This window comes from Melanerpes formicivorus, unplaced genomic scaffold, assembly GCF_026170545.1.
Source record: "Melanerpes formicivorus ecotype bairdi unplaced genomic scaffold, bMelFor1.0.p_v2 SCAF_3, whole genome shotgun sequence".
Taxonomy (NCBI): domain Eukaryota; kingdom Metazoa; phylum Chordata; class Aves; order Piciformes; family Picidae; genus Melanerpes; species Melanerpes formicivorus.
This window is the reverse complement of record NW_027142355.1, coordinates 296,193-321,719: the sequence shown is the minus strand read 5'-3', so window position 1 is coordinate 321,719 and position 25,527 is coordinate 296,193. Positions and strand designations below refer to the sequence as shown.

Genomic DNA, 25,527 nt, shown 5'->3' with positions numbered 1-25,527 from the left:
CATGCAGAACTTGCTGCCCACCAGCACTCCCAGGTCCTTCTCCTTGGGGCTGCTCTCCAGCAGATCCCCTCCCAGCCTGTCCTGCTGCAGTTTATTCTTCCTGCCCAGCTGCAGGACTCTGCACTTATCCTTGCTGAACCTCATCAGGTTCCTCTCTGCCCAGCTCTCAGTCTGTCCAAGTCTTGCACAGCCTTCAGCTGTATCAGCCAAGCCTCCCAGCTTGGCGTCATCAGCAAACCTGCTGAGCAGACTCTCTGTTCCCTCATCAATTTGAGCCAAAAAAGTCAAGTGAAGCATAACAATGAATGCCACTGACAAGCAACTTAGGAAGTCAGGGACAAAACAATGAGGGTGTCCTGTTCACACCCAAAGTGAAGATAAACTTAATGGCCACTCAGTGATCATCAGCTGGTTGAAGGCTATTGATAAAGTAACTCTCTACAGGACCAACAGGGACAGATTCTGGTCTTAGCATTCATCTGCAAAGACAAAGCAGCACTGGAAACCATTCATACAGACAATGCTCTGCTCACAGTTTGGAATGGCACAGTAGCACAGCACCAGCAGAGGATTAAAGTGGTATCTGCACTGGGTAGGCTCATTAGATGATTTCTAATGACAAACAAACTAAACCCAATGGCACAGAGCTGCTTTCTTGAGTACAGGCAGATCTCTGAACAAACATGAAAGCAGCAGCAGCCAGGAGATGCAGTGACTGTTCAGAGAGAGGTGGAGGAAAAATAAAGGTGGTGAAGTTCACAACACATAACCCCTGCAGCTCCAGAAGATCAGTAACACTGATTCATGGTGTCACAACAGACTTCACAGGATCACAGGGTGTTAGGGGCTGCAAGGGAGATCCAGAGATCTTCAACCCCCTGCCAGTGCAGGACCACAGAACCCAGCACAGGTCACACAGGAACGCATCCAGACAGCGCTGGAAAGGCTCCACAGGAGACTCCACAACCTCTCTGGGCAGCCTGCTCCAGGGCTCCAACACCCTCACACCAAAGAAGTTTCTCCTCATACTGAGCTGAAACCTTCTCTGGTCAAGTTTGTCTCCATTTCTCCTTGGCTTATTGCTGTGCACCACCCACAAGAGCTTGGCCCCCTCCACTTGACCACCAGCCCTCAGCTCTTGATAGACATTGATCAGATCCCTCTCAGCCTTCTCTTCTCCAGACTCAACAGCCCCAGGGCTCTCAGTCTCTCTTCACAGGGGAGATGTTCAAGTCCCCTAAGCATCCTCCTGGCTCTCCCTTGGGCTCTCCCCAGCAGGTCTCTGTCTCTCTTGAACTGGGGAGCCCAGAAGTGGACCCAGGATTGCAGGAGTGGTCTGAGCAGGGCAGAGCAGAGGGGGAGCAGAACCTCCCCAGTCCTGCTGGCCACACTTTTCTTGCTGCACCCCAGGATCCCATTGGCTCTCTTGGCCCCAGGGGCACATTGGTGTCCCCTGCAGAACTTGCTGCCCACCAGCACTCCAAGCTCTTTCTCCATGGAGCTTCTTCCCAGCAGGGCAGTCCCTAACCTGTCCTGGTGCCTGCTGTCATTCCTCCCCAGATACAGGACCCTGCACTTGTCCTTATTGACCTTCCTGAGGTTTGCCTGCGCCCAGCTCTCAGCCTGTCCAGCTCTGGCTGGATCAGCACAGCCTGAGGGGTGTCAGCCACCCCCCAGGTTGGTATCATCAGGAACTTGCTGAGGGTACTCTCAATGCCCTCAGCCAGGTCACTGATACAGATGTTGAACAAAACTGGACCCAGGACTGATCCCTGGGGAGCACCACTGGCCACAGGCCTCCAGGCTGACTCTTTCTCTCCTCCCTGAAGCTGCATGCTCGGCCTGGCAGGCAGAAGGCACTGATTTTGGGACACACTGCAAGGACCCTCTGCTCTCTCTGGTTCTTTTCGAGATGACTTTTAAAACATTGATTTAGAAATTAATTTCCCTTCTCTTTTCATGCCTCCTTAACTCAATCTGTCACACCAAGCTTGGTGCTCAGCTGGGAAAACTATCACAAAGCCTCACGGTGCAGGAATGCAGCTGAGCCTTTCTTCCCAGGCTCCAGGTGGAACCGAGGTGTGATAAGCAAATAAAACTGATTACTACCTTAATAGAATTATTTTGATACATTATGGTAATTACTTTGAGCTCTCAGCCTAAGCTGCCAGAGATCTGTGTGTGTTTTGACCAATATCTCATTTGTGTTTGGGGGGCCTGGGGGGAAACTTTGTCACAACGCTCCTCATTGCAATTAGGAACTTGTCTTCATGACCCAGGTGAAATGTTCTGAGAGAACACTCAAGCTGAAATATCAACCACCAGCAGCTTACAAAATGACTAAGCTAAAGGCAGCTGTCTCATTTGAATTTGTCCTCTCTCAAACACTTACCTAAAACAAGTAGCTGCTCAGGTATTACAGAGGCATTGCTGAAGAAACTGGGCATAAAACTCTTCTGTGTGTGTCTCTCACCCCTGCTTTGGCAGCCACTGAATCTCTTTGGCCTTCTGGAATGGTCTGCCTCATTTTCTGTCTCACCTGAACACTGTGCTCAAGCACTAATACCTGTCAGGACTGGAACCATAGAATGCCTCAGGTTGGAAGGCACCTTAGAGACCATCTGCTCCAACCTCCCCGCCTCTCAACTAGACTCAGCTGCTCAAGGCCTCATCCAACAGCCCCAGGAAGGAGCTAACCACAACCTCCCTGGGCAACCTATTCCAGAGTCCCACCACCCTCATACTGAAGAGCTTCTTCCTGAGCTGCAGGCTGAAGCAGAGCTTCTTCCTGAGCTGCAGGCTGAAGCAGAGCTTCTTCCTCAGCTCCAGGCTAAGGAACAACTTCTTCCTCAGCTCCAGTCTAACCCTGCTCTGCCTCAGCTTCAACCCATTCCCCTTGTCCTGTCTCTCAACACCCTCATGGAAAGTCCCTCTGCAGCCTTCCCCCAGGATCCCTTCAGGTAGTGGTAGAAGAACAAACCCTCAACAAACTTGACAAGGCACTGATGTGATCATTCCCCACATCTGAAGTATAAATTGCTTGGGAAGTAAAGGAAATGATTGAAGTGTTGCCAAACAAAATAGCTGAGGAGTTAGGGAACAGCTGCAGGAAAAGAGGGGAAGATTACTGACCATCAGAAGGTTTAAGGGGAGTGACACAAGACTGTAGCCAGGAGCACTATAAAATGCACACCTGGAAGAATCCAGCATTAAGGGGAGGGAGGATTTGATGACCTAATGTGTGTTTTCCACACCTGGTTTCTAAGGCAGTGTAATTTTCCTGGCTGAGCAGCCTGCCTCTGCCTTGTACTGCACAACAAAACCCAAGCCACACAACCACAGGATCCTGCTGAGCACAGCCCAGCAGCAGCTCCCAAGCAACACTTCCTGCTGGAGCTGAGGGCTTCCTATTCACCCCCAGAGCTCATGTGCCACATGAATATGAACCAAAGGCAATTATTCCCAGGGTTCATCCAGCAGAACTCCCTGACAAAGGCTTCCTTTTCCAGGGCACTTTTAGCTGCAGAAAGTGTTAAGAATTCACACTGCCTTTTAAAGCACACTGTGTAAAGTCACAGATGTAAGCCCTGCTGATTACACAGTAGGATTTCACTCATTTTAACCTGAAGGCTATGATTATGCCTCTTGTGAGTGCAAGAAAGGGTTTCCTGCCCCTGTAGCAAATCTCTTCAATAACATTTGCATGAAACTCAGCATTACTAAACACTTGTAATGTGGGGAGATGGAGAGAAGAAGATGGGAAGTAAAATGAACTGTAATACCTGGCACTAGAAACTTTCCTTACTGATACTAAACTTTCTGTCCCTATCAAGAGGCAATTATCCACCTTTAGTGAACAGAGGGTTAACAGCAAATTGGAAAGAAAGGAAGAGAGAAGAGGGGAAGGGAGAAGGGAGAAGGGAAGGGAGAAGGGGCAGAGGGGAAGGGAGAAGGGAGAAGGGGCAAGGGAGAAGGGGCAAGGGAGAAGGGGCAAGGGGGAAGGGGGAAGGGGCAGAGGAGAAGGGGGAAAGGGGAAGGGGGAAAGGGGAAGGAGGAAAGGGGAAGGAGGAAAGGGGAAGAAGGAAAGGGGAAGAAGGAAAGGGGAAGGAGGAAAGGGGAAGGAGGAAAGGGGAAGGAGGAAAGGGAGCAGGAGGAGAAGGAAAGGGAGCAGGAGAAGAGGGAAAGGGAGCAGAAGAAAGAAAGGGAGAAGAAGAAGAAGGAAAGGGAGAAGAAGAAGAAGGAAAGGGAGAAGAAGAAGAAGGAAAGGGAGAAGGAGAAGAAGGAAAGGGAGAAGGAGAAGAAGGAAAGGGAGAAGGAGAAGAAGGAAAGGGAGAAGAAGAAGAAGGAAAGGGAGAAGAAGAAGAAGAAGGAAAGGGAGAAGAAGAAGAAGAAGGAAAGGGAGAAGAAGAAGAAGAAGGAAAGGGAGAAGAAGAAGAAGAAGGAAAGGGAGAAGAAGAAGAAGAAGGAAAGGGAGAAGAAGAAAAGGGAGAAGGAGAAGAAAAGGGAGAAGGAGAAGAAGAAAAGGGAGAAGGAGAAGAAGAAAAGGGAGAAGGAGAAGAAGAAAAGGGAGAAGGAGAGAGAAGAAAAGGGAGAAGGAGAGAGAAGAAAAGGGAGAAATAAGGCAAAGACACCAGAATTATGTGTGTAAGTGACAGAAGATGACAAGCAAATTGGTTGTGGCCAAAACATTTTTGAGATGAAATGAGTCTCAGCATGACTCTGCTGTAGCTGTGCCATGAAACCTTTAGTGCTGCTATCAGCGTGCTCAGCCCACCCCCCAGCAGCACGCTCACACCCGTGCAGCACATAAGCACAGGGAAGCCAGGGCAGCTGCTCAGTGCTAATCCTTATCTCTTCTCTCCCCATTTCAAACCTGCCTGGCTGTACTGCACTGATGTCTCTTACAGATCTCAGTATTACTCTGACTCCAGTCCCAGTCCAAGCTGCAGCTGTGTGAACAGCACCAATCCATTTTCAGGCTGGGAAAGGGCTGCCTGATTTCTGACGTGGACATCAAATACCTGAGCATCTTTCATACCTGATGACACAGCTCATGGACAATGACCATGGTGACATCCAGGAGGTATGATATAGAAGAAATGCTTGGGTCTAGCAGTATCCTCTGCTCCACAAAAACACTCAGTCCCCAGTTCTCCATAGCAGCATAGGGATGCTTAGGCACAGCTAACAGATCTAGAAACAGAAAAAGACAGTTGTTAACTCCATGGGGGAGATGCTGTGCTGGAAAGTCATTTCAAGCAAGGCCAGAAATGACCATTAGAAACATTCTTACCAATATATCTGGGGGGGTGGGGTGGGGGGAACAAAACCAGTGCATTTCATTTCAGCTCTGCAGCAATGCTCATTAGGAAAGAATCAAATCCTCTCTTCTGCCACACGTGCCTAGCTGCTCACACATGCTCTAACACACCACTTACTGTTTCTAACTGAAGTTTTCTCCACACAATCCAGCTTATTTACACCACCTTGTTGATTTACTTCTGGGTTTGCTGCTGTTCCCATGTTTACTGCACTGTCTACGTCTGTAACAGTTTAGAATCACAGAAGGGTCCAGGCTGGAAGGGACCTCCAAAACTCAGCCAGTCCAACCCCTCTGCAGTCAGCAGGGACATCCCCAACGAGAGCAGGTTGCCCAGAGCCCTGTCCAGCCTCACCTTGAATATCTCCAGGGAAGAAGCCTCAACCACCTCCCTGGGCAACCTGTTCCAGTGTTCCACCACCCTCGTGGTGCAGAACTTGTTCCTCACATCCAATCTCAATCTGCTCTGCTCTAGTTTGAAGCCGCTGTCCCTGGTCCTGTCCCTGCAGGCCTTTGCAAACAGTCTCTCCCCATCCTTCTTATAGTCCCGTCAGGTCTTGGCAGGCTGCTCTTAGGTCTCCCTGGAGCCTCCTCTTCTCCAGGCTGAACACCCCCAGCTCCCTCAGCCTGGCCTCATAGCAGAGCTGCTGCAACCCCCTGAGCATTTTTGTGGCCCTTCTCTGGACCTGCTCCATCAGATCCAGGTCTTTCCTATATTGAGGGCTCCAGGCCTGGATGCAGTACTCCAGGTGACAAATCCAACCCACAACACAGCAATCACACAGACATTAAACACTAAACACACATTTATTTTGTTCTTTACCTTTTCACTGAACTTGCCTCCTGTACTAACATCTTACCCACTGAACTGGATGCAAGGACTGACTCTAAGGGGTGCACTGCAGAAATACTATTATGGACCAACCAGAAACCTGGCAGAGTGTCCAGAGCCAGCAGCTCCCAGGGAAGAAGGGAAGAAGGCATCTCTCAGTGTGCACTACTGTGAGCAGGCAGCCTCAGAAAGAGGGCTGCTGGCAGCCACCTCTCAGCCCTGCAGGCTGCAGCAAGGGTGCCATGCTGAGTTAATGCTGGAGGAAACTTCAGCCCACCACAGCAGCTCCAGGTTTGTAATCAGTAAGTGACAAAAGACAAGAAAGAAGGGAAGAAGGTCCTTATAGTATCAGTCAGGGTTGGAAGGGACCACAAGGATCATCTAGTTCCAGCACCCCTGCCATGGGCAGGGACACCCCACACTACATCAGCCTGCCCAGAGCCTCAGCCAGCCTGGGCTTAAACACCTCCAGGGACAGGGCCCCAACCACCTCCCTGGACAACCCATTCCAGGGCTTCACTACTCTCATGGGGAAGAACTTCCTCCTCACCTCCAGCCTCAATCTCCCCACCTCCAGCTTCATTCCATTCCCCCTAGTCCTATCCTCACCTTCATTAGGTGAGAAAATAAAACCAAACAAGCAGTGGGGAATTTCTCTCAGGAGCATTGTGGAAGCACACCCAAAACCTCTACTCACACTGTGGGAAACAGAGAAGCTGGGATGAAGGGAGCCAGGGGAGATACCTCCTCCTCCCAGGCCTGTGGACTGGAGAATTCACATGGGTCCTTTCCCCATAGGTTTGACAGCATTGATGCATCTCCTCTGGCTTGAGGCCATTCCCTCTTGTTCTGTCACTAATGACCTGGGAGCAGAGACCAGCAGCAACCTCTCCACAACCTCCTTGCAGGGAGCTGTAGAGAGCCAGGAGGTCTCCCCTCAGCCTCCTCTCTTTCACACTAACCAGCCCCAGCTCCTTCAGTTGCTCTTCACACAGAACACATAGGGAGGAAAAATACTTTTCTCTCAAGCATCCTGGCACATATTTCCCTTAGTAAAACCAGAGGGAGAAGCTGTTCCCTCCATGAACACCATGGGTTCCCCCTCACTATCTTAGGTTAAAACTCATCTCACCTCTCTGCTCCTCACCATGTCATTCCCATTCATCTCTGCAGAGTAGTTAACTTTTTGACAGCTTCAGTGAGCCAAAGAGAAGGCATGGCCTGATCCTAGCTTCTCTTCATCCTGGCAAATGAAACCTTGGAGCATGGCTTTGCCCATTCCCAGTGCTGCCTGATGCTTTATTAAACCCCCACATAGCACTGATGCACCTCCTCAGCTTGGCTGGTTTGCCCTGCTGATACAGGTGGTGGAACTGGTTTAGGGGAAACATCAACTGCAGGGGCTCCAGTTTAGAAGTGACAGCAAGTTGCCACTGAATCACCACGAATGGAGACCTTGGATGTATTTCAGCACTCCCAAAAAGAGCTTGCTGCAAGGAGCATGAGAACAGCAGCCTGCTAGCAACAAGGCTGGGGAGGGATCTGGAGCACAGCCCCATGAGGAGAGGCTGAGGGAGCTGGGGTTGCTTAGCCTGGAGAAGAGGAGACTCAGGGGAGACCTCCTTGCTCTCTACAACTCCCTGAAGGGAGGTTGTAGCCAGGAGTGGGTTGGTCTCTTCTCCCAGGCAAGCAGCACCAGAACAAGAGGACACAGTCTCAAGCTGTGCCAGGGGAGGTTTAGGCTGCAGGTGAGGAGAAAATTCTTCCCAGAAAGAGGAATTTGCCATTGGAATGTGCTGCCCAGGGAGGTGGTGGAGTCACCATCCCTGGAGGTGTTCAAAAAAGGCTTGGATGTGGCACTTGTAGCCATGGTTTAGTTGTCAGGAGGTGTTGGGTGATAGGTTGGACTTGATGATCTCTGAGATCTTTTCCAACCTCACTGATTCTATGACTCTATGATAGTGAGAGCCCAGAGAAAGCCTGGCTAGCTGCTTCCAATTACAAGCAAACTGAAAACACCCAAGCTGCCAACAGAGCCATTCTACCAAAGGTCAAGAACAAACATTTGCTATCTGAAGACAGAGAGCAGAACAAGAGCCTAACTGAATAAAGCACAACTCCAGAGCGTGGTGTTCAGGATTAGACATGCCAGTCAGCTCCTAATTCCATGCTTCCCTTTTCTTCCTCACCTGAAGCTCAAGCTGTACTGGTCAGCTGCAGTTTGTTCTGAATTCCATGCAAAACTAGTAAACTCCTGACTGCTACAAAAAGATGAAACAGGACACAAAAGCTGCTGGGGGAAATCACACCAGTTAACGGTAGATCTTCATTAGTATTGCAGAGGGATCTCTCCCATTCTCAACTTATAAGGAAAGCCCTAAGTTAGAATCACAGAACGGTCAGGGTTGGAAGGGACCTCAAGGATCAGCCAATCCCAGCCCCCCTGCCATGGCCAGGGATACCTCACACTACAGCAGGTTGCTCACAGCCACATACAGCCTGGCTTCAAACACCTCCAGGCATGAGGCTTCCACCACCTCCCTGGGCAGCCTGTGCCAGTCTCAGCTACCTTCAGAAGAATACAAAGCAACAATTTCTTGTTTCCATCAATGAAGTTTTCAGAAGCACCCCTCAAATACACAAAATGTCACCAAAATAGAACTGCCATGAAAGTAAACCCAGTCCCCAGGTAACTGATCCTTCTCTGAACAGAGAGCAGTAAACATAACAGATAAAGAACACTGTTGGTTTCCAGAGTGCTAAATCCTTGCATTTGACACAAGCACAACACTAATGCTGAAGGAATTCAGAAGTGCACTACAACAAAGCAACAGACTCCCACCTTTGCCTAGGACAAGGTCAGATGCACTGCACTTCAATCACAGAAACGTTCAGCTTGGAAAAGAGCCTCAGGATCACCAAGGCCAACCCAGAACCCTGCTCTGCAAGGCTCACCCCTAAACCACAGCCCCAAGCACCACAGCCAAACCACCTGCAAACACAGCCAGCCTTGGGGACTCCACCACCTCCCTGCCCAGCACATTCCAAGCCCTCACCACTCCTGCCTGAAAAAAGCTTTCCTAATGTCCAGTCTGAACCTCCCCAGGGGCAGCTTGAGGCCATTCCCTCTTCTTCTGTCACTAATGACCTGGGAGCAGAGCCCAGCACCAACCTCTCCACAACCTCCTTGCAGGGAGCTGTAGAGAGCCAGGAGGTCTCCCCTCAGCCTCCTCTCTTTCACACTAACCATCCCCAGCTCCTTCACTTGCTCCTCATCAGATTTCTTCTCCAGGCCCTTCCCAGCTTCCTTGCCCTCCTCTGCCCTGGCTCCAGCACCTCCACATCTCTCTTGTCCTGAGGTGCCCAAAGCTGGACACAGCACTGGAGGTGTGGCCTCCCCAGAGCTGAGTGCCAGGGGACAATCCCCTCCCTGCTCCTGCTGGACACAGCATTGCTGATCCCAGCCAGGATGCCTTTGGCTTTCGTGCCCCCCTGGGCACACTGCTGGCTCCTCTTCAGCTGCATGTCCATTAGCTGAGTCCCAGGGGACAATCCCTTCCCCAAATTCCAAAGGAGAGATTTTCTCACTTCCAGTGACTACCAGAATGGACTCTGAGCATCCTCATCCCCCAATGGCAAAGCTTTTGGTTCTCATCCATCCTGTCTGAACTCTCAATGTCCAGCTCTTGGTGTTCATTTAGAAATTCAATTCTTTAGTGGCTGGCCTCGATTCTACAACTTCTAAGTTAATTTCCAAACACACTCAGCTCCATGGCGAAAGACACAATAATCTCCCTCTCTCTCTGGGGAGCCACAACCATTTGATTTCAGAGGAGCAGTGTTTGGATTTGCAGCTCTCAGCAGGAGAATTTGTATTTCCCTCTGTTTATCACACTCCTAGAGCCCTGGAGAAGGCATCCTGTGCTCCTGGAGGGGACACCTGCTAATGTCTCAGTGTAACTTTCAAGGAGCAAGGTACAAAAGGAGGGATGATGATTTTGATAGAGATGTCATTCACTTCTCACTGCTCAGAAGTGTTCTTCACTAGCTGCAAAGTGTGAGCTGCTGAATACACCCCAGCCTGTGTGCATAGTATCATAGTATCAGTCAGGGTTGGAAGGGACCACAAGGATCATCTAGTTCCAACCCCCCTGCCAGGGGCAGGGACACCCCACACTACATCAGCCTGGCCAGAGCCTCAGCCAGCCTGGGCTTAAACACCCCCAGGGACAAGGCCCAAACCACCTCCCTGGACAACCCATTGCAGGGCTTCACCACTCTCATGGGGAAGAACTTCCTCCTCACCTCCAGCCTCAATCTCCCCACCTCCAGCTTCATTCCATTCCCCCTAGTCCTATCACTACCTGAGATCCTGTGCATGCTACACCCAGTCCCTCTGCACACTAATTAAGGCCTTTGTAAAGCATTTGTGAATATGTTTGACTGTGTGGCTGCTGCTGTGGAAATAGAACTGTCTGTTACTGCTTGCAGAGAATAATATCCCCATGCATCAGGAAACTGTTACTGGGGATTTCCTGACTCAGCAATGCAGAGAGCCCTAGGTACTGCTGCACTGGAGGTGAGGAAGAAGTTCTTCACAGCAAGAGAGATTGGCCATTGGGATGTGCTGCCTGGGAAGGTGGTGGAGTCACCATCCCTGGAGGTGTTTGGAAAGAGCCTGGATGGGGTGCTTGGTGCCATGGTTGAGTTGATGAGATGGAGTTGGGAGATAGGTTGGACTCCATGATCTCAAAGGTCTTTTCCAACCTGGTTAATTCTATTCTATTCTATTCTATTCTATTCTATTCTATTCTATTCTATTCTATTCTATTCTATTCTATTCTATTCTATTCTAACAGAGGCTCTGCACCTCACACAGACTGAAGTCATGACCAAGAAGTACAAACTATCTAGCTAAAACAAAACTGCCAAAAGAGCCATCAGGACAAAACCCTAGTGAACCCTCAGCAGCAACATCCTGCACTGACAGAGTTACTCACAGACAAGGACAAGTGTTTGGGTGGGGTTTAAAATCCATTTCTGTGTGAATCTCATCTCCAGCTAACAAAAACTGTGCACAGCTCAACAGCTTATTACCCAAACATTTACTTAAGGTATCAGAACTGCATGACATTGTACCACAACTTAATTGTCTGCCACTGTTAGCAAGCATCATCCTGGCACAAAACAGACTTCAGCAATTTAACACCTACACTGGACACAAAACTAACCCACAGGCAATTTTTCCTACCTATGAACCTGGGATCTGTGCAATCTGGCCACAGGAGACTGCTTTGTCTTTGCTCCCACTCAGCTCTTGTATCTTCTGCACACCATTAAAAATGGTGAAATGCCCCAAGCCACACAATTGAGATCACTCCTGCTCTGAACAACAGGGTCAGAGTTCAAATTAAACACAAAACAAGACCCAGCTCTCTCATGCAGAGGACTTGAAAATCACAGGAACATTCAGGTTAGAGGAGACCCAAAGGGATCACCAAAGCCAACCCAGAATGCTGCTCTGCAAGGCTCACCCCTAAACCACAGCCCCAAGCACCACAGCCAAACCACCTGCAAACACAGCCAGCCTTGGGGACTCCACCACCTCCCTGCCCAGCACATTCCAAGCCCTCACCACTCTTGCCTAAAAAAAGGACATTTCCTAATGTCCAGTCTGAACCTCCCCAGGGGCAGCTTGAGGCCATTGCCTCTTCTTCTGTCACTAATGACCTGGGAGCAGAGCCCAGCACCAACCTCTCCACAACCTCCTTGCAGGGAGCTGTAGAGAGCCAGGAGGTCTCCCCTCAGCCTCCTCTCTTTCACACTAACTAGCCCCAGCTCCTTCAGTTGCTCTTCACACAGAACACACAGGGAGGAAAAACACTTTTCTCTCAAGCATCCTGGCACATATTTCCCTTAGTAAAACCAGAGAGAGAAGCTGTTCCCTCCATGAACACCATGGGTCCCCCCTCACTATCTTAGGTTAAAACTCATCTCACCTCTCTGCTCCTCACCATGTCATTCCCATTCATCTCTGCAGAGTAGTTAACTTTTTGACAGCTTCAGTGAGCCAAAGAGAAGGCATGGCCTGATCCTAGCTTCTATTCATCCTGGCAAATGAAACCTTGGAGCATGGCTTTGCCCATTCCCAGTGCTGCCTGATGCTTTATTAAATCTCTCTAAAGGTCTTTGTGCAACTTCCTAAACAGATGTTGCTGTACACACACACACACACACAAAAAGAGGAATTGTTTACTAGAAAAGTTTCTATTTCTGGCACTCAGACAATTTCAAATCATTCCCTTCACTAAAAATAAGTACAAGATGCTTATCTGCCAGAGAGTAATAGCTAATGATTTATTTCTATAGGGCTTTGAGGAACAAGAGAGCTACAAAAAGTGGCAGCTCTGGTTCAAACACTATGAAGTCAAACAGCAGTCACTGTAAGGACCAGCCAGGATTTCCACAGAGAAGGTACAACTGATAACAGTACTCAAAAGCATCACAGTACCACAGCACAGGAGAGGTTGGAAGGGACCTCTAGAGCTCATCTGGTCCAACCCCCTGCCAGAACAGCATCACCCAGGGCAGTCCACACAGGAATGCATGCAGCTGGGGTTGGAAAGGCTCCAGAGAAGGAGACTCCACAACCTCTCTGGACAGCCTGCTCCAAGCCCTCCTGGTATATATTTCATCCCCTTAAAACAGTCATTTGGGGGTGAGGATCAAAAGACCTCAAACATCCCAGGGCTTGGGGAGAACTCTCTAAAGCCAACAGGAAGGTCTCCAATCAACTAACAGCAGAACATAACACAACTAAGGGATGTGATTGCTCGCCTGGCCAAGCTCTTGTGGGTGGTGCACAGCAATAAGCCAAGGAGCAATGGAGACAAACTTGACCAGAGAAGGTTTCAGCTCAGCATGAGGAGAAACTTCTTTGGTGTGAGGGTGTTGGAGCCCTGGAGCAGGCTGCCCAGAGAGGTTGTGGAGTCTCCTTCTCTGGAGCCTTTCCAACCCCACCTGGATGCATTCCTGTGTGGACTGCCCTGGGTGATGCTGCTCTGGCAGGGGGTTGGACTGGATGATCTCTGGAGGTCCCTTCCCACCTCCAACATTCTGTGTGAACAGCTCCTGGCTGCTTACCCAAACACTTACCCTGCCACCCATCAGCTTTTATCTCTAGGACTGCACCAGCAATATCCTTCTGTCAGCAGCACACTTCCCACCCCACACAGACATTAGCCTGCAGAGTTAATCCCAAGGTCTGCAACTGTTTGCCATCCTTTCAGTCAAATCCAAGGGCTTGCTGCAGACCCTGAGGAGAAGTCACTGACACGTAGCAGTTTAGTGCTGGCTTCTTATTGCTGCACAAAGTATTACTTAACATTAACCAGCATGAGCAATGGGTGGGTGCAAATAGTGGTTGTTTCATGCAATGTGAATAGCAAAGGGTCTGAAGTGGGGTGCTGGGGTGTGAATCTGAGAGCAAGCTGGGGAGAGTAAAGCAGTAATACAGAAAGAAGTGCTATAGCTTCACAGAATCAGCCAGGTTGGGAGAGACCTCCAAGATCACTAAGTCCAACCAATCACCCAGCCCTAACTAATCAAACAGACAATGGCACTGAGTGCCTCATCCAGTCCTTTCCTAAGCACCCTCCAGGGATGCTGACCTCACCACCTCCCTGGGCAGCACATTCTAATGGCCGATCTCTCCTTCTGGAAATAATTTATTCCTCACCTCCAGCCTAAACCTCCCCTGGCACAGCTTGAGACTGTGTCCTCTTGTTCTGGTGCTGCTTGCCTGGGAGAAGAGACCAACCCCCAACTGGCTACAACCTCCCTTCAGGGAGTTGGAGAGGGCAAGAAGGTCTCCCCTGAGCCTCCTCTTCTCCAGGCTAAGCAACCCCAGCTCCCTCACACAACTGAGCCTTGGCACTGGGTGATGGCCAGCTCACAGCCAAATGTTATCTGCCATGCATATTGTGAAACTGCTTTCAATTTTCACAACCCAAACCTCCAGCTGGATGCTTGCTGATTGCAAAGGATAGCAAATGAGTCAGTGGTACAATGAGAAATGTATGCAGTCACCCACTGAGGCTGAGCTGTGCATCATCCTGCTTGTATTGATCCCTCCATGAGCAGTGCCTTGCTTTTAAACACTACCTGGTCAGCTCATCAGGAATGACTGCACAGCAACCAACAAAGGGAGAGAAACCCAAAACTTTCACAAAGTTTCTTTACAAATACAAACCTTTTTTCTCAGCCTTCAGTCCAACACAGGTAGTATCACAGTACATCAGAGGTTGGAAGGAAGCTCCTGAGATCACCCAGGCCAACCCCCTGCCAGAGCAGCATCACCCAGGGGAGTCCACACAGGAATGCATCCAGGTGGGGTTGGAAAGGCTCCAGAGAAGGAGACTCCACAACCTCTCTGGGCAGCCTGCTCCAGGGCTCCAACACCCTCACACCAAAGAAGTTTCTCCTCATCTTGAGCTGAAACCTTCTCTGGTCAAGTTTGTCTCCATTGCTCCTTGGCTTATTGCTGTGCACCACCCACAAGAGCTTGGCCCCCTCCACTTGACCCCCAGCCCTCAGCTATTGAGAGACATTGATCAGATCCCTCTCAGCCTTCTCTTCTCCAGACCCAACAGCCCCAGGGCTCTCAGTCTCTCTTCCCAGGGGAGATGCTCAAGTCCCCTAAGCATCCTCCTGGCTCTCCCTTGGCCTCTCTCCAGCAGGTCTCTGTCTCTCTTGGAACTGGGGAGCCCAGAACTGGACCCAGGATTGCAGGAGTGGTCTGAGCAGGGCAGAGCAGAGGGGGAGCAGAACCTCCCTTGCCCTGCTGGCCACACTTTTCTTGCTGCACCCCAGGATCCCATTGGCTCTCTTGGCCCCAGGAGCACATTGCTGTCCCCTGCAGAACTTGCTGCCCACCAGCACTCCAAGCTCTTTCTCCAGCAGGGCAGTCCCTAACCTGCCCTGGTGCCTGCTGTTATTCCTCCCCAGATGTAGGACCCTGCACTTGTCCTTATTGACCTTCCTGAGGTTTGCCTGCACTCAGCTCTCAGCCTGTTCCAAACTCTTCTTAGAGATACTCTAGGGTAAGGAGTTGCACAGAACAAACTGAGGCACAAACTGGAGTCAGCTGAGGTTTCTGTTAGTGCAGCTGAGAGGGCCAGGACTGTGCATGCATCCCTCACACTACAGACACAACAGATGAGAAGAGAAAAAGACCAAACCAGCAGGGAGAGATGTGGAGGGAGGGAGGAGCAGACTCTTGCTGCCTCCATAAATACTCTTTGTAAGGAAAACCCTCAGCACAGTGACAGGGTGGAAAATTGCCAAGAGCCATTTTCCTAGCAGCACAGTTAATAGAGCATGAGGACTCTGTGCTGCACACAACATGCCACTGATTACAGAGCCCTCCCAGCACAGACACTCCCCTCAATAGAATGATCAAGTGCCACTGCCACTCCCTCCCCCCCTGCAGGCAGGGGTGCAGGGCAGGGAACGTTCCAGAGGTCCAAGCTGCACAAGAGGCACAGCCAGGCCACATAAATCCTTGCACCTGGCATGCATAAAGCTGATCTGCACCACAGCCATGAGGACATGACTGCTTCCACTAGTACAGCACTCTCTATACACAGACCCACCTCTGCCATGCTTGCTCTTACAGCCCAGACAGCGCTCACAGAGGGTGGGCAGAGTGGAGCAGTGGGAGCAGGAAGAGGGCTGCTGGCAGGACAGGCAAGCGGTCTGCAGCACCACCAGCTCACAGATGTGCCTCACACTGCTCCACCTAGAGATCACAATCACAGCAGAGCTGCTGATGTGCACTGCCTCTGAAGGCAGGGGGTTGTGTGGAATGGATCTGTTTCTCTTCTCCTCCAGAATAAGATGAGGAAATACAAACAGCCTGCCCTGGACAGCTCCCCAGACACTGCTGTTGGTCTTGATGTTTATCTTAAGCCCTAAGAATGTTTTGATTACATTCTCATGCAAATTACTCAGATCCTATTAGATCAGGATACATTTTTACTACCTTGAGAGGAAAAACATTAATCTACTCTTCAGTTTACCCAGCACACCAAGGACCCATACCTTCCTGTGCCACATCACAAACAACTATCCCCCTGAATTCTGCACAAACACAAATCACAGAGACCCCTTTCTCTGCTCACACAGGCTCACTCTCCCTCCTTCACACTCAAGACCAAGGAAGCAACCACTCAAACTATGTCTTGCCACAGAATCCACATTATCATACAATCACAGAATGTTAGAGGCTGGAAAGGACCTCCAGAGATCATCCAGTCCAACCCCCTGCCAGAGCAGCAGCACCCAGGGCAGTCCACACAGGAAGGCATCCAGCTGGGGTTGGAAAGGCTCCACAGAAGGAGACTCCACAACCTCTCTGGGCAGCCTGCTCCAGGGCTCCAACACCCTCACACCAAAGAAGTTTCTCCTCATGCTGAGCTGAAACCTTCTCTGGTCAAGTTTGTCTCCATTGCTCCTTGGCTTATTGCTGTGCACCACCCACAAGAGCTTGGCCCCCTCCACTTGACCCCCAGCCCTCAGCTATTGAGAGACATTGATCAGATCCCTCTCAGCCTTCTATTCTCCAGACTCAACAGCCAGTTGAGGACAAATCAGCCAGTGAGAATTTTATCTATAAGTGGTTCTGCTTCCCAGACAAAAGTACTACAGGTAGAGCTGGGTCTAAGCCTCTGTTGTGGTCAGTAGAGTAAGGTAAGAATCACAGAATGTCAGGCTTGGAAGGGACCTCAAGGAGCAGCCAGCCCCAACCCCCCTGCCATGGGCAGGGACACCTCACACTACAGCAGGTTGCTCACAGCCACATCCAGCCTGGCTGCAAACACCTTCAGGCAGGAGGCTTCCACCACCTCCCTGGGCAACCTGTGCCAGGCTCTCACCACCCTCATGGGGAACAACTTCTTCCTAACATCCAATCAGAATCTCCCCACTTCTAGTTTTGCTCCATTCCCCCCAGTCCTATCATTCCCTGGCACCCTCAAAAGTCCCTCCCCAGCTTTTTTGTAGCCTTCTTCAGACACTAGAAGGCCACAATGAGGTCTCCTCAGAGCCTTCTCCTCTCCAGACTGAACATCCCCAGCTCCCTCAGTCTGTCCTCATAGCAGAGCAGCTCCAGCCCTCTGCTCATCCTCATGGCCCTTCTCTGGACACCTTCCAGCACCTCCAGATCCTTCCTGGCCCAGAGGCTCCAGAACTGGACACAGAGCTCCAGGTGGGGTCTCAGAGGCTCCAGAACTGGACACAGAGCTCCAGGTGGGGTCTCAGCAGAGTGGAGCAGAGGGGCAGAATCCCCTCCCTGGCCCTGCTGCTGTGCTCTTGCCTGTGCCCCGTGTTACATACTGAGTATCAGAGAGTCCTGGAGATCAATGTCTGCTCTCAGTGCTACACCAGCCTGCTGAATGCATAAACTTTTCCAATTACACAGAAATCAGAATGGTTTCCCTGAGTAGAATTTCATTCTCTGCATCATAGATTTAAACATTAAAGTTATATTAAAGTTATATTAAAGAAGGATAACAAAGTTAGGTTCACAAACCTCATCCAAACTCCATCCCCTCTGAATAATTTACATGACAATAATACACTTTTCATTTGAAAGCATTGCTTTTATCACTTCTCTCTTTCAGAATCATAATTTTTTTCCATACCATCTTTCTTCATTATTATTTACAAGGGGGGGGGGGGGGGGGGGGAGAGAGAGAAAAGAGGAAAAAAACCCAACAATTTGTGATCATTTCACTTAAAAGAAAGAAAGAATCCAATTAAGGATTTTGCTGCCTCAGTAATATTTGATGAAGAGCATGGAAAAAGCAGAGAGGCTTTGCTGCTCGGGAAATGCAGGAACAACTTGCACTAAATAAGTAGTGCAAAGTCTATTAGAAGAATGAGAGTGACGTACCAGCTAGATCTTCACACAGGCACTGAAACATTCAGGTTGGGAAATGAGCCTCAGGATCACCAAGGCCAACCCAGAACCCTGCTCTGCAAGGCTCACCCCTAAACCACAGCCCCAAGCACCACAGCCAAACCACCTGCAAACACAGCCAGCCTTGGGGACTCCACCACCTCCCTGGCCAGCACATTCCAAGCCCTCACCACTCTTGCCTGAAAAAAAGACATTTCCTAATGTCCAGTCTGAACCTCCCCAGGGGCAGCTTGAGGCCATTCCCTCTTCTTCTGCCGCTAATGACCTGGGAGCAGAGACCAGTACCAACCTCTCCACAACCTCCCTGCAGGGAGCTGTAGAGAGCCAGGAGGTCTCCCCTCAGCCTCCTCTCTTTCACACTAGCCAGCCCCAGCTCCTTCAGTTGCTCTTCATCAGATTTCTTCTCCAGGCCCTTCCCAGCTTCCTTGCCCTCCTACCTGGGCAGCCTTGAGTATCATGAAAGGCACAGAAGGAAAACTGCTATGGGATCAGGACCTAACAGCCCTTCAGTCTCTACAGTCTTGCTGTTTGGGCTCCTATCAACACAGCTCAGAGTACACTGGTAACCCCACGGGCACCAAGGAAGTGTTCTTAAAGACCTTAATGACAATAATGTAGAAGACCATCAGAGCCCTGCAGTGAACCTGCTAAGCCAGCACCCTGAGCTGGATCCCAGGATGTTAGGGGTTGGAAGGGAGCTCTGGAGAGCTTCCAGTCCAACCCCCCCTGCCAGAACAGGAGCATAGAATCCAGTACAGGTCACACAGGAACACATCCAGACAGGGATGGAAAGGCTCCAGAGGAGACTCCACAACCTCTCTGGGCAGCCTGCTCCAGGGCTCTGCCACCCTCACAGTCAAGAAGTTCCTCCTCATGTTGAGGTGGAACTTCCTGTGCTGCAGTTTCCATCCATTGCCCCTTGTCCTATCCCAGGGCACAAGTGAGCAGAGGCTGTCCCTGTCCCTTCCTTCCTGACCCTCAGCCCTCAGCTATTGATAGGCATTGATCAGATCCCCTCTCAGTCATCTCCTCTCCAGACTAAACAGCCCCAGGGCTCTCAGTCTCTCCTCCCCAGGCAGTGCTGCAGTCCCTTCAGCATCCTTGCAGCCCTCCCTTGGACTCTCTCCAGAAGATCCCTGTCCCTCCTGAACTGGGAAGCCCAGAACTGGAGGCAGTATTCCAGGTGAGGCCTCAGCAGGGCAGAGCAGAGGAGGAGGAGAACCTCCCTGGCTCTCCTGGACACACTCCTGTGTGCCAAATCATCTGCAGAGAACATTGGCAAGATTCACACTGAAGTCTATGAAGCAAGTTCTCCCTCCCATGAAGACACTATGGCCTCCTTCTAAAAGGCAGGCTGCAAAATACCAGCAGGGAAAGAGTGTTTCCAGGTGGCTCCTGCTATGTTTTGGGTGCTAGAACAATGCAGAGCAGCGTGGGTTCAAATGGAAATCAGACTCAAGCGGACTAAGGCTTTCCTCAAAGCAAGTGATTAAGTATGTGAAAGATCAAAGCCCTGCACTTCACTGACATCCCAGAATGCAAATCAGATGTGCAGAGGAGGATGAAGGCAAACAAAGGCGAACTGGGGGCTCCTTCCTTGGTGCAAGCATCTCAGATCTGCTGGTTTAACTGAGAGGGTGACAGCTGTACCAGTGGAGGAACCCTCTCCTTATCTCATGGCTTGGTGAAAGGAACATTACAGCACTTTGAGGGAGGAGTTTGCTGTGGGTGTTTTCATGCTATTATTTCCATCCTCCTCCAGAAGGTATTTTACTCCTAAAGTCAATTTCCTTCTCCCATTTAGCAAACATTGATTCCCCCCACCCCCCCCCCCCGCTTCTGTCTGCATTTAAACCAGAGCTAAACCAATCAAGGCTGGGCTGTGTTTAATACCTTCAAAGGTGATGAACATCCTCTGGCTCTCTGGAATGAAACCCCACGGGTGTCACTAGCTCTGTGTGGAGATCCCAGCCCCCATTTCTTTTGCTTCCAAGCTTCAATAGCTTTGTGCAAAAGCAGTGCAATGCATTTTCCTTCCAAGGGGATAGGAAAGGCACTGCACTTTGCATCACCACACCAGAGCTAACAGGATGACTGAACACCTCTGGCTGGAAGAGACCTCCAAGCCCATCCAAGCCCAACCCTCACCCCAGCACTGAAGGGTCAACACTAAACCATGCCCCTAAGTGCCAGGTCCAGAGGCTGCTTGAACACCTCCAGGGGTGGATCTCAGTATAGTCTTTGCTGTCTGCTCTGCCTGGGAGTTCATCCTGATATCAGCTGGCAGGTCATCACAATGATGACCACAGACAGCCATCCACAGACACTGATTACTAGGGGCTTCAAGAATATCAGTTCCCTTGCCAGCAAGAAAGAATCCACCAGGAGCTCATCAAAAGGCTCTTCTGCCTGCTGTCACAGCCAGATGCTACACAGGGCACTGCCAGTCCCTTTGCAAGTGAATATTCAGTGCTGCAGGGACATGACAAACCTCAGTGAATGGAGTAACAGCCTTGGCAGAGAGGTGAAGGGCAGGATCACAAACTGTCCTTTCAAGCTCCAGCACTTGAAATAACCAATGGAAAACCAAAGCATCAGGAAAAGGATGAATGATCCCAAGCATCACTTTCCAACCCAGAAGTGCAAAATCATCCACTTGATACTTCACAGAGTCATAGAATTCACCAGGTTGGAAAAGGCCTCAGAAATCAGCAAGTCCAACCTATCACCCAACACCTCCTGACAACTAAACCATGGCTCCAAGTGCCACATCCAAGCCTTTCTTGAACACCTCCAGGGATGGGGACTCCACCACCTCCCTGGGCAGCACATTCCAATGGCCAATGACTCTCTCGGTGAAGAACTTTCTCCTCACCTCCAGCCTAAACCTCCCCTGGCACAGCTTGAGACTGTGTCCTCCTGTTCATGTCCTGGATACTCATCTTCTTCCACATTCTCTCATGATTTCATACTCATCATTTTGTGTATTTATTGTAGGGGTTGCCTTCATTTGCAAACTTCAGTTGCCTTCAGTTTCCAAACACAACCAATTAACTGAATGCGATCCACAAGGCAAAGAGATGCACAGACCACACAAACACTTTTAGTAGCTAATGAGGAGAGCCAAGGAACCTTCATGATAAGAAGAATTGTGCTACCTTGTCTGCAGAAGAGAATCACAGAATGTTAGAGGTGGGAAGGGACCTCCAGAGTTCATCCAGGCCAAGCCCCTGCCAGAGCAGCATCACCCAGGGGAGTCCACACAGGAATGCATCCAGCTGGGGTTGGAAAGGCTCCAGGGAAGGAGACTCCACAACCTCTCTGGGCAGCCTGCTCCAGAGATCCAACACCCTCACACCAAAGAAGTTTCTCCTCATGCTGAGCTGAAACCTTCTCTGGTCAAGTTTGTCTCCATTGCTCCTTGGCTTATTGCTGTGCACCACCCAAAAGAGCTTGGCCCCCTCCACTTGACCTCCAGCCCTCAGCTATTGAGAGACATTGATCAGATCCCCTCTCAGCCTTCTCTTCTCCAGACTCAACAGCCCCAGGGCTCTCAGTCTCTCTTCCCAGGGGAGATGCTCAAGTCCCCTAAGCATCCTCCTGGCTCTCCCTTGGCCTCTCTCCAGCAGGTCTCTGTCTCTCTGGAACTGGGAATGCCAGAACTGGACCCAGGATTGCAGGAGTGGTCTGAGCAGGGCAGAGCAGAGGGGGAGCAGAACCTCCCCAGCCCTGCTGGCCACACTTTGCTTGCTGCACCCCAGGATCCCATTGGCTCTCTTAGCCACCAGGGCACTTTGCTGTCCCATGCAGGACTTGCTGCCCACCAGCACTCCAAGCTCTTTCCCCCTGGAGCTGCTTTCCAGGAGCAGTCTCCCTGCTGGTGCCAAAGGCTGTCATTCCAGGACATTCCACCTCTTTCCAGTGCTTTTTTCAGTCAGAAGAATGCTGACTTGTACCAAGCTGTAATCTGGCCACAGGAGTACTACTGAAATCGCAGCTAAGGGAGCACACCTCCAGGCACATGAATCCTTGTAATGATCTCTTCACTTGCATGCAGAACATTCCAACTCCTACAGACATTTTGGCTTCCCCATAACTCCCATTGCCAATCCCAGCACATTTCCTCCAGCTCCTGTTAACTCCTTTCCTCTTCCAGTACTTTCATGATGCTCCCCTGTTGATCAAAACCCTTTGTAAGCTTGGTGCCTACACCAGACCACTGCCTTTCAGATCCTTAGGTGTATTTACAGTTTACTCTGTTTGGATGCTGGGAGGGACTAAAGAGAACACTGAAGAGAGACCTGAACCATGTGTCACTCCACAGGAAACAGCAGTAGTGGTGTCAGCAACCCCTGAAACTCCTTTGGGTGTATGTAAGCAGAGCCAAAGCAGTCCCCCAGGGAGCAGCTTTCTGCAGGTCTTGGCTGCTGTGTTACTGCACCACAGACACCCCAGGAACTCTCCCCTAGGCCACTCCTGCACAGCTCAATAGGATTCTTTCTGGTCCAGTCTATTCATTTAGCTGTCATCAGCTCAGATGGGAAATCATGTTCCAGGTACAGTGAAGATTCAGACCTCTTAGGTCTCCCCTCCTTTCTTAGCAACTTTTGAGGCTTTACCTTTTGTACCAAAGGCTTTCAGTGTGCTACAAGCAGCTGGGAAGTATGTTGAGGCTTCTTCTGCACTACAGGACTGTTTAAGCCGTCACCTGCCATTTAGAAGGAGCAGATTTGGTTCTGCAGCTGCCTGTCTGGCAAGTCTGCTATTTTCCTGTCCTTCCCTCCCCCTCCAGCACAGGCTATCAGAGAACCACAGATCCATCCGTGATCAGATCTGAAGTGGAAGGCTACACACTGGTGTTCTCATAAAACAGTAATTACCTGCCACCTCCCAGACTCCACACTCTGCTGAGCTCAGCTTTCCTGTTGCTGTTTCCAGTGGCTACTGAATCTGCAGGAGTCTCTGTGTTATTTTGCTTGAAGCAGGACCACTCATCTTTTTTGCTTCCTTGCAATGTAAAGCCAAGAAGGGTGCTCCTGTTGCAATGTGCTTTTTCTCAGCTCTAAGTCAAGGCTCTGTGCAGGGGCATGATCAAAGCCAGCACTGATCATGGAATCAGAGAATCACAGAATCACAGAATGGTCTGGGGTGGAAGGTAACTCCAAAGGTCATCCAGTCCAATCCCCTCTGCAGTCACCAGGGACATCCCCAACAAGGCTGGGGAGGGGTCTGGAGCACAGCCCTGTGAGGAGAGGCTGAGGGAGCTGGGGTTGCTTAGCCTGGAGAAGAGGAGGCTCAGGGGAGACCTTCTTGCTGTCTACAACTCCCTGAAGGGAGGTTGTAGCCAGGTGGGGGTTGGTCTCTTCTCGCAGGCAAGCAGCACCAGAACAAGAGGACACAGTCTCAAGCTGTGCCAGGGGAAGATTAGGCTGGAGGTGAGGAAGAAGTTCTTCCCAGCAAGAGAGATTGGCCATTGGGATGTGCTGCCCAGGGAGGTGGTGGGCTCAGCATCCCTGGAGGTGTCTAAGAAGAGACTGAATGAGGCACTTAGTGCCATGGTTTAGTTGATTAGTTAGGGTTGGGTGATTGGTTGGACTTGGTGCTCCTGGAGGTCTCTTCCAACATGGTTGATTCTTGATCCTAGATCAGGTTGCCCAGAGCCCTGTCAAGCCTCATTCTCTGAGCATCCCCAGGGCTGGGGCCCCAACCACCTCCCTGGGCAACCTGTTCCAGTGTTCCACCACCCTCATGGTGCAGAACCTGTCCCTCATATCCAATCTCAATCTACTCTGCTCTAGTTTGAAGCCATTGCCCCTCTTCCTGTAAACTGATGAAGTAGGCCTTTGTAAACTGATGAAGTAGGAGAGTGCTCAGGACAAACACCAACCTAGCACACACGTGGAGCAGCATTCACCTGCACAGCTCCAGGCCACATCTATCTTCTCTTGGCAGTGATGTGAGGTGATGCAGAGCTGTGCCTGTCAGCCCCCATTGGAAATCTGTTGGGGGTGATTGAAGGGCTCACCTGAATATGCTGAAGTGGCAGGCACTGCTCCCTCATGGTAATTCAGCATCAATAAATCAACAGTTACAAGGCAAATCAGCCGAGGTGACTTGAAGTGCCTGCCATTAATTATGGCCTATCTTTGCTTAGGAGCCACCACCACACAGTCTTCAATAAAGCTAATCCTAATTAGGGGTTGACAAGTTTCCCAAATCATGCTGATGATTTATTTTAGCATGACAGCTTTGGAAACTCCACGAGCTCCTCCTTCCCTTTGTTTTCACTTCACAGATCTCTCAGGCACAGCTACAGTCAGAGACAAACACACACATTCAAAGTGCCATTTGAACCCTCAGGAACAGGCAAAGCCAGTGCTAGAACCTGCTCAGGTACCACAGGAAGATGAGAGGAGAGGCTGAGGGAGATGGGATTGTATAGCCTGGAGAGGAGGAGGCTCAGGGGAGACCTCATTGCCCTCTACAACTACCTGAAGGGAGGCTGTAGCCAGGTGGGGGTTGGTCTCTTCTCCCAGGCAAGCAGCCTCAGAACAAGAGGACACAGTCTCAAGCTGTGCCAGGGGAGGTTTAGGCTGGAGGTGAGGAGAAAGTTCTTCACAGAGAGAGTCATTGGCCATTGGGATGTGCTGCCCAGGGAGGTGGTGGAGTCACCATCCCTGGAGGTGTTCAAGAGGGGATTGGATGTGGCACTTGGTGCCATGGTCTAGTCATGAGGTCTGTGGTGACAGGTTGGACTCGATGATCTTTGAGGTCTCTTCCAAACTTGGTGATTCTGTGAAAATCCTGTGTGCAGTAAGTGCATTATCAGCTTCACAAACTGCTTCCTTCCTCTCTCTTATTGACTGAGCAACTCAGTCACAAATTCTCTGCTGGACTTCACCAGCACCTCTGCCAAAATCTATTTTCTTATATCTGCTTTAAGCCAATCTCCTCCCCCTTTCAACCCCCCTGCCATGGGCAGGGACACCTCACACTGCAGCAGGTTGCTCACAGCCACAGCCAGCCTGGCTGCAAACACCTCCAGGCAGGAGGCTTCCACCACCTCCCTGGGTAACCTGTGCCAGTCTCTCACCACCCTCATGGGGAACAACTTCTTCCTAACATCCAATCTGAATCCATTCATTTCTAGTTTTGTTCCATTCCCCCCAGTCCTATCACTCCCTGACACCCTCAGAAGTCCCTCCCCAGCTTTCTTGGAGCCCCCTTCAGATCCTGGAAGGCCACAATGAGGTCTCCTCAGAGCCTTCTCTTCTCCAGACTGAAGAGCCCCAGTTTCATCCTGCTGCTGGCTCCTCACTCCCAGCACAAGCCCGGAGGCAGCTCAGGAGAGCTTTGTCACCCATGCTCATCTGTAAGCAAAGACAAAGGCTGCCA

The 25,527-nt window shown here is 50.5% G+C and overlaps 1 protein-coding gene across 1 annotated transcript in view; it reads right to left on the bottom strand.

Annotated features, from left to right (window-relative positions):
• Positions 1 to 25,527, bottom strand: part of TRHDE (thyrotropin releasing hormone degrading enzyme) — a 299,761-nt gene that overhangs the window by 170,956 nt on the left and 103,278 nt on the right. The window contains exon 4 of the mRNA XM_068164774.1: positions 5,039 to 5,193. Within this exon, the coding sequence (XP_068020875.1) occupies positions 5,039 to 5,193 (155 nt within the window). The remainder of the gene's footprint in view (positions 1 to 5,038; positions 5,194 to 25,527) is intronic.